The sequence below is a fragment of the Drosophila sechellia genome, chromosome 3L, assembly GCF_004382195.2.
Source record: "Drosophila sechellia strain sech25 chromosome 3L, ASM438219v1, whole genome shotgun sequence".
NCBI lineage: Eukaryota > Metazoa > Arthropoda > Insecta > Diptera > Drosophilidae > Drosophila > Drosophila sechellia.
In genome coordinates, this window is record NC_045951.1 from 20,464,408 (window position 1) to 20,473,783 (window position 9,376).

The following is a 9,376-nucleotide window of genomic DNA, read 5'->3' on the forward strand; positions in this document are numbered from 1 at the left end:
GTATACCATAGACCATATAAGTTTTTATTTTATTCAAGATTATATTGTATAGATGTACAAAATATATTGATATTCTACGAAAAGCTTAGAAGACGTATTTCTTTGAGCATTCTAGTTACATAATATAAAAGAATAGAATCCTTATTTCGCACCTCTGTAGCATTCGGCACCATCGAATTTATAGCCTGATGTAGATCCGTAAAGTTCTGCAGTTTACTATGTAAAAGCAATCCATATACATTTGATAAGAAATTTAACTACTTACACCGATGTTTCGCCAAGTACTAGTGTAGCTTAGCACAATAACATTCACCTTATCTGAGCAATTTTCGGAAATCTGAACAAAGGTGGTTTTCTCCGGTGTAATGCGCATTGTGACCTCAGAATAATCAGAGTTGTCCTTGGCGATTTTCATGCCCAGGATGATATCGCGTCGATCGGCGAGACGATTCCAGCTCGATCGGTAGAACTTCATCAATTTACAGTGGAGCGCCATAATATTGTAGGTGTGCATCTCGAGCGCCACGTGTTTCATGGAAAAGTAGCCATTTTCGATATAGAAACTAGCATCGTTCTCGGCAAATATATTGATGTTTTTGTTAATAAATATCTGCAGAAGGGAGCCGTTTAAATGGGAATAACCAATAACCCCTTTGATTGTTTACCTGACGCATTTGCCGAAAGTCTGATATTGGTTCCACAATCTCCAGATATTTAATCGGCTTCGCCGTGTAACCCTTGCTCAGATCAGTCACATAGCCCCTAACTCCCTTGCAGGTGATATAGAAAAAGATACGGACATGGAATGTGTCGACGGATAGTATGATCTCATCAGGACTGAAAATAAAAAAGGATGTGAGGGATTCCGGATCGCCCTTGGATTTTAATTAACGCACTTTTCCTCATTTGGCTGCAGTGACCAATTGCGAAATGGAAAATGTTCGTACCGCTTAAAGGCCAATCCCAAAAGTCCCAGACGATCTGTCTTGAACGTAATCCTATTGGTTTCTCTATCGATTACGGTGTCCTTGACGTACTTAGTTGTCCAGTGTGTTACTTGTTCTTCGTTCATCAGATCAGTCCTTACTGAAGATTTGTCTGAGCCGACAGTAACTCGATCCCTGTCCGTCTTAACAGACTGGCGTCCTTTGTCACCAGACTTGGACAATTTTCGTTTTGCTATCTGTCCCTCAGGTGCATCATCCTCATCCTTTAAGCCCAGTTTTTTTTGCTTCGATTTCTTGTCCTGCTCGTCGGGCTGACTTAATAGCTCGATATGCTTTTCCTGATACTTAGATTTAATGTTGTCAAATGTTTTTAGAAGTTCCAGCGCACTCGTTGGGTTTACTGGACCTGGTTCCGAATCATCGAAGGGAATGGTATACTTTATGGGATCCATCTGTGGAAAGTAGGGGTACATTCGCTCCGGACTCAGCACCTGGGAATTATAGTTAAAGTCTAAAATCTTAACTTGACTAACGACTTCCTCGGCCTCTGGCCGTTTGACCAAAGCCCTTGGGCCCTGTTTGACAAATTCTCGTTTTTCATCTCGAAAGTCTGCGGGAAACTTAAACGATGATATGATCCGGGGTAGACAATACCTTTCCAATGTTCTAATTTCCAGTTGGCTCAGTTTTTTTTCCAGTTTGAAGTCCTCTATGGGAACTCCGGGCTTCGGAGCCGTTCCGATCTTACTCTGTCTCAGTAATGACCGCAGACTGGGCCGAAATATATTTGCAGAATCACCTGAAATCTGACTGCCTAAATTGAGCGTACTCCCCTTCCTACCGGCAAATTCCGAATGCCTTATAACACTCTGCATGGTCGGCGCCCAGTAGGATTCGCGCTTGTAATCGGTCGGAATAAAATCCTGCTCCGTTAGAAAATGGCAAACCAGGGGCTCACTCCATTTGCAGAGATCCGCGGCCACTTGTAGGGTTACAATGAAATATGGTAGTTCGTCGTCTTCCAGCTTGATTTTAGTGCCCCGGTAGGTCTCCCTAGTTTTCCTGCCTATATTCGACTTCCGCACAGCCTCTACCGGTATATCGGCCTTCATTTCTGTCAGTTTGTGAACCACCCGTCCATCCTCGTGCAATACGATGTTGAACTTCTCGAACTGGGTTTGGTCAGGTCGTCGGATGAACATAATGCTGTAAATACCACCAAGCATGATGTAGTCCCTAAGATTTATCTAAAGGAGTTGGCATGATGGTCGATTATTGATAATATAATATTTTAAGAAATCCACATTTGGTATATTCTTTCGATTTTATAGATTTGAGGCTGTGCAGAATATTTTATAATTATATTAAATACCCTATTTTGGATTTAAGCAAATGCAATGAATTATAAACTTATTTCACTCACTTCGAACGGCTGCATATCTAAGTGCCTTGGATGGCATACCTCATCGAGGTAGCCAGAGTACTGGCTCTCCTCTATTCTGAGAAAATCGTCATAGGTGTCGGGATACATGCCAGTCGCAACAAATGGTGGTTCCTTCGGGGCCTTGGGAATTATGATTTTGACCGCCTTATCGGGGTCAGTTTGTTTAGCGGCCTTAGCTGCCTGCTCCGTTTTCTCGGCGATGAGCTCCATCATGTCCTCGTACTCTCGCCTCCTGCTTAACATCAGATTCAATGTCTCCTCCTGTATTTCGAGTTGCATGTGCCATTCGTTGACCACCGAATTCTCTATGTCCACTATCCCAGCGTTGGGATAATTGACCGATGCCTGAACGGCAGTTTCGAAGCTCTTGGCATTCTGCGATATGTTATCAAAATCCATGTGTAAGCTGCGAATAGTTACGCAGTCTTTAAGAACACTCTTTGGTATCTGGACCTCAACACTCGTGGCATTCAATTCGGCCAACATTACTGGCAATCTAAGATTTGTTCGGTGTTCTTGGTAATTCAGAAAGTGCATTCGTCTGGATGTTACTTACTCCAACTGATCAAAAATAATTGGCACATTTCGCAGTCCCCACAAATCCATTCTCCAAGGGTTACACGTGTAGCTCCACACAGCCACTCGACCATCCTTGGATCTAGGGCATACAGAGGTGGTGAGATAATCGGATAGTCATTAGATGGATTTATACAGACTCCATATAAGCATCTTGCATGCTCAATACTCGATAGGTTAGGCGATCAAAGAGGTCACCAATTTCCGTCTCGACTTCGGTGTAAACCTATAGTGAATGGGCGTTTAATTTATCTGACTGATCTTAACTTCATTAACCTACTTCAATAACATCCTGTTGCCTTTTTTCTGACATCCGAACCATTTCGGCCTCGTTGTCGAGCATTGCATCCATTTGTTTCAATGCATTCAAACACATCTGAACGTTCTGGTCATAGTGTTCGCCCGGATTGTCTTTGTTGACCATCATCATATGTCGTGTTTTGTCCACCCTAAAGATATTCTGAGTCAATATAGAGCGTTCGTCCACCGACAAGGTCCAGTCCATCGAATTATTCGTTTCAACCTGGTCGTAAAACCGCATTTTGGACATAAAAGTTCGTACTTCGACGGGAAGATAGGGACGTGGCAGGCCATCACATCGCAAATGATGCTCCCAGTGTTCCCGGAACATTCTATCCACCTCCTGATTATAGAAGTCGCGTTGGGCACCTGTAGGTTTTATATTGTATACACTTAGTTGTTAGTCCATTAATCGCTACTCACCCTTGACTAATTCCGCACTAACAGTGAAATCATTAAGGCGGCTCATGTACCTCGCTTCTCGATCCATTACCTCATTTTCGGATATCAGAGGATATCTGAGAATCGGTTCTGCAACGGACTTGGCCGTGCCAGTACTTTTTCTTTGTACCATTGTGATATTGTTCTGTTAACTTGGTCGTGTGAGGAAAGTTGAGACCTACTGATTTTGGCAAAAGTTATTTACTCATAGTAGCTACTCCTTGCCTACTTGTTCCATTCATAATATGAGCATTCTTATCGAAAAATCAAACATCGTTTACAATATATGAATTTAAATAACAATGACGCATTTAAAAACATAAAACTTTAACTTCATACTAACTTTAACTTTAACTTTTAAATACATATTCCATGTTCCTGTGTAAAGTAAAAAACGTTCATGCAAACAAATTTCAAGATTTTCTCCTCTGGCTGAGATCCAGAAACTGAAAAATCCCATAATCTAATGCCAAACTTTGGCCGCAACTTGGCCAACTAGGTGGATGTGGGTGCGATGGTCCCGCCCCAATAGAGAGAAAAACGCAACTCCCCACACGAATCTGTAAGATTTATCTTGGCCTTTGCTGCATTCGTGCCAAGAAAATAGCATATCAACCTGAGAGTGGAGAAAGTGTAGATGCAAAGCTGGGGATAAGCCCCAAAGTCGAGTCGACTCAAAGCTGAAAAGTCAAAAGGCACAGAGACAATAGCTCGTTTCCAATAAATTGATTAAATTTTATGTTGCATTGTGGGCAAGCGTATGTCTCCCAGGCTCCATTTACATACGCGGAGCATGTTACGTGGCATGTCAAAGCCCGACGACCATCGACATGTCTGATCGATTACATTGATGAATGAATTTCAACAAGCCATTCCAGCATTACTGGACGTCAAAGGAGCAGGACAACGACGTGGACAGAGTCTCCTCCACAGGCAGCAGCATTCCACATCCGCCAAAGCCTGGATATGTGGATACGTGGATATCGGGCATCTGGCAACTGGCTTTGTTTATTTGTTGCAAGTTGTCTTTTATAAATAAATGTTGATCCCAACATACAGCCATCACAGTTGGTTACCAATTTAATGAACTTGGCCCGGCCAAATTGCTTTACATTTCATTCGCCTTTAGTGGCCAATAGTTTTGACACCTTTACCTTTAAATGGGCCCCCACTTACTACTCAATATCAATTGATCCCCTTTTTTCTACTTGGGGAAAATGACGAGCAAATCACTTGGCTGCCATGCAATCATTCAATTATAATTTGCAACCAGTGAACGAGGCGCAAGGTCTACTGCGAAGTCACTCCGCAAATAATAGCGATTTCGTAGCCAACAATTGGATGACTTGGATGACCACGTAGCTCCACGGATTGTTGCAACTGGCAACTAGCAACTTGCAACTTGGCTAGCTAACGAGTTCGACCAGCAATTTTCGTCCCCCAATCGAATCGAATCCAATCCGCGGCGATCCAAAATTGCTAGCGCGCAACTAAATCGAAATCGAAATAGAAGAGCTAGTCAGCTTCCCGCTCCGGGCAAAAATAATTGACATCTGTATAAGACTGCCATTTGAGCAGGAGGAATCGGAGGAGTCGGAGGAGCACTGGATAACAAGTGGCCAAGTTGTGCTGTCCGCGAGTTTGTCGTTGTCTGCCAGCAGGTCTGTCTGTCCATTTTTCACCTGCACTCCGATTGAATTTCAACTCTGATAAATTATACCTAAACTGATGCAGACTCACATAGTGAGAAGAAACCATATATGTGCATCTATATTACCAAAGAATGTTAGTTTATATGGAACCTTGCAGCTTTGAAAAATCCATTAATGCGAAATCAACTCATTTAAAACAGATATTTTTAAGACTTTTGTATTATTCTAAGTAAGGAAAAAAAGTAGATAGAAGCTAACAGAAGATAAGCTGTTTGAGAAAAGTCGCAAAAATAGTAATTTTCTTTTTCTTTTGTTTACAAAAATCAATATAAAATATAGATATTCACTTAAAAACCCAGTTATTTAAGGTGAACTTGTTGGAACAAATTCCCAAAGATACACTACATAATGATGACCTGCCTGAATTCTTCTTTCTAAGAAGATTCTTCTGGTAGAGACTCTACGAGAAAGTGTCACTGTGTGACTTGCCCCAATGCTGCACCGCTGGACCTGCCCCTTTTGAATTAGGCGGCGCTTTCTAATCGATGTCAAATGGGGGCCAGCAAGATGTTGGCATGTAAATGTTGACAGCAACATGTTTACCGTTTGCCTCTGTTTAACTTGGTAAAACACCCCGCCCCTCTCACCCGAATCGCGTTTTAACAATGTGGAAACTTTTGGCATTAACATGAGAATTGTAAGCTCAAGCATTTTGGATTTTTTTGTATCTTTTCCTCTTTTAGCCCAAAAAACAACACAGTATGAGTGTAGAATTTGTCCGGCAAAAACGAGATGCAGCTGGCTGTTGTTGCTGTTGCCATTGTTGTCCGTCTTGATGGTTGAGCAACAAATTGAGTCTAATTAATTTTCAGCAAACTGCAAAGACTGAATACATTGTCTTCCTTCATACCCGAAGAAAGCATGGGGCTAATTAGCATTTTCAATAGAGCGGTTTTTTAAAGAAGCCTCTCTAACTAAAAGCAATATAAACTTAATACTTTACATTTTTTTTTAAGTTTAAACATTTTAAAAATTTGGTTTTGAACTGTTCTGCAATTTAACCACTGCAATTATCATTATCTTTCTATGTTTTCTAAAATGATTTATTTAAAAATAAATTAAAATTAATTTATATACACAAGAAGAATTCTGAAAGAATAAAACTCATTATTAATAAATATTTTCCTAGCTTATATTTTAAATATTAAATTTTAAATATTCTAAAATGCATATAGCGAAACAATTTCGACTTTTCATCTATAAATTACTGAACACATAATTTGAGATTATTTTAAAATGTATATAGCGAAATAATTGAGACTTTTAATCTATATATAATCTATATATATATATCTATATATATCTATATATATACTAAACACAAAATTTGAGATTACCTAGTATTTAGTGTATTTAGTAGGGTATTTACAGTGCGTCGTCCAATCACCCTCTTCTGACCATGTCCCTAGGTTCGTCTTAACGGTAGATGAATGCTCGAATTTCAATGCACTGCCAAAATGTAAAAAATACCACTGCGGAGCAGCTGGAAATAAATAGTTGAGTTCTCGAAAATCTATGCAAAGCGACATCAAAAGACGAAACGGCCATTTATCTAATGCCTTAGATATGCAAATCAACCAAATTCTTGGCTTTGCTGGCTCCCAGTTGATTGGCTGCCTCCATAAGCTCTGCTTAATTGTTGCATTTACATAAAATGTGATCTTTGTTTGGGCGTATCAGCAGCTACCGTCAAAGGAAAGTGAGCGTTGAAAGTGGAAATATACACATCCATTTATGACGATTTTTTAGGTCTCTGTGTCAGCGAAGGGCTCATTTTGGTGGGAAATAAACTGGGCTTCAACTCCAATTGAAACTCGAATTGGAGTGAAACAGTTGCGGCCGCCAAATTGACTTCTCGTGTCGACTGTTGCATGCCACACCCAGGCAGCGCAGATATCGCCTGACAGCCGGCTATCCGCAGTTCGCAATCCCCATTCCGGCATCCGGATAGCTGGCCAATGGTATCGGTATCTGGTTTATATGCTGTACAGGCACAGGCGGATGGCCAACGCCGGTGGCGAAAACTCAGCACTCGACTGGTCTTATCACTCGACAGGCGACGCTGACAGGCGACAATTTGCATGGCGACCAGGGCGATCTGAACTCGGATCAAAGAACACTCATTACGAATGCGAATGAAATCGCCAGCGGACGGTTGGCAGTTGCGAGTTTTGAGTTACCAATGTCATGCACTGAGCGAAATAGATGGAGTGACTTTGGCTAATACAAGACATGGAACTAAACTTAAGCCATTTTATTTCAGTTCATTTCTTTACGAATATCACAGTAGCATATCAAGTAGCAGTATCTACTTGTATCTACTAAACTAGCTAAAATCGTAAGTTCTTTTGTGTTACTATGTAATGTAGGAGCTAACTTTATGGGCTAAATAAATCAGTCAATGTCGTGGCACTTCTGAGTATGTTGTTCTTTTAGTACTGTAGGTACATTCCGAAAAAAAAAACAAATATATTTCCTCGATATTGTGTAGATACTCTATCTACTTGTGTGAAAAATTATAATTCATTTTACGATAATATTAATTCCTGGCAAGTAGATTCCGAAGCCCTTATATGGAGCTACCTTCGTTGGTAATCCCATCAAAACGTTTTTGCCACTCGACCTAGTAATTATTCTCATAAGTGGAGGTCTAGGAACTCCAGTCCGTTCTCGACCACAATATCAGACGGATGATTATTACACTTACGAAGAGATACAGGACTACCTAAATGGACTGGCCAAAAGCTATACCAGGCAAGTGAAATTGACGAACGTTGGAAAAACCTACGAGAACCGGAACCTCACCACCATTACAATATCAAACGGAGATGGGCGGAAACACAAGAACGTCATCTTTATAGATGCCGGATTTCATGCCAGAGAATGGCTAACTCATACGGCAGCCCTTAATATCATCGATAAGTTGGTTGTGATCTACGAAGAGAACAAGCAACTCCTGGTGGACTATGACGGGGTTATTTTACCATTGGTGAACGCAGATGGCTACACATATTCCCGATCGGGAAAGAAGTTCACCAATGAAACTATCATATGCTCATGCCCTTGTGCCGGAGATCTTGAAATCAGCAAAGTTATCGAAAAGTATCCAAGCAATTGGAATTTAAATAGGACATATGACAAATATTTATAGAATTATTTGTTATGGTACAAATCGTTTTGATGCTGCCAATAGCAATAATCTTAAAAAGTAAAGAACATCCATATTGGCAAAACTAAGAAACTTTTTTTTAAGTGTTTCTGCCCCGTCTACTTGGCAAACTACCAGAATAGTTACTTTCTCGGTTAGCGGGGCGTATGAGTAATGTCGGGTCATCATTGCAGCGGCAAGACATTGCCGCAGCTGCATTCCAACCCCCACCAAACGAAAACCAAATGAAATGCAAATTTTAAGTGCCCCATGCAGCTGGAACTGCAGTTGCAACTCGATTCGAAAATCGAGCTTGATGTCGAACGGAAAACTGGACTTGGGCGTGGAGTCCAGCGGGGAATGGAGATCGCAGTGACGTGGCCGGATTGGTTTAAAATAAATGTTATTATTTCGATAAGTTGGCGTGTTTTTGCGGCTGTGCCCACATTTAATTATGCCACAAACCGGACAGCAAAAAAGCGAACGGCAACCAAAATCAATATCACTTCGTGCCGAGTTTTTAATGAACAATTGTCGGGGCACACAGTTTTAGCACATTGTAAATAAGCAATTGAATTGGCGCTGGAGTGGCGTTGCAAGCTGTAAGTGAGTGAGTGGTACGAGCGCAACGATATCTGCTCTCTGATCCCAAAAAAAATGAAGGAAAAATATAAAAGACACGGGCGCGAGCCTCCCGACAGTCGTCGCCCCCATTTGGGCTGCATTTGCAGGCTGTTCGTTTTAATCAAATTCACATTAACAACAGCAAAGCCTGCAACTGCAACAGCAAGACTGCAACACCAACTGC

The 9,376-nt window shown here is 41.1% G+C and overlaps 2 protein-coding genes across 2 annotated transcripts; one reads left to right on the plus strand and one right to left on the minus strand.

Moving 5' to 3' along the window:
• Window positions 1-24: 24 nt before the first annotated feature.
• On the minus strand, window positions 25-3,841 carry LOC6616384. The gene is made up of 9 exons (XM_032719408.1): window positions 3,691-3,841; window positions 3,248-3,636; window positions 3,108-3,193; window positions 2,948-3,049; window positions 2,371-2,887; window positions 897-2,194; window positions 666-837; window positions 266-610; window positions 25-206 (listed from the first exon to the last, which is right to left on the minus strand). The coding sequence occupies exons 1-9, from the start codon at window positions 3,839-3,841 to the stop codon at window positions 75-77; spliced, it is 3,192 nt and encodes a 1,063-aa protein (XP_032575299.1). The 3' UTR covers window positions 25-74.
• A 721-nt stretch (window positions 3,842-4,562) lies between these two features.
• On the plus strand, window positions 4,563-8,571 carry LOC6616385 (zinc carboxypeptidase A 1). The gene is made up of 2 exons (XM_002040709.2): window positions 4,563-4,676; window positions 7,978-8,571. Exons 1-2 carry the CDS (start codon window positions 4,563-4,565, stop codon window positions 8,569-8,571), a joined length of 708 nt encoding a protein of 235 aa, XP_002040745.2.
• The last annotated feature ends 805 nt before the right edge of the window (window positions 8,572-9,376 follow it).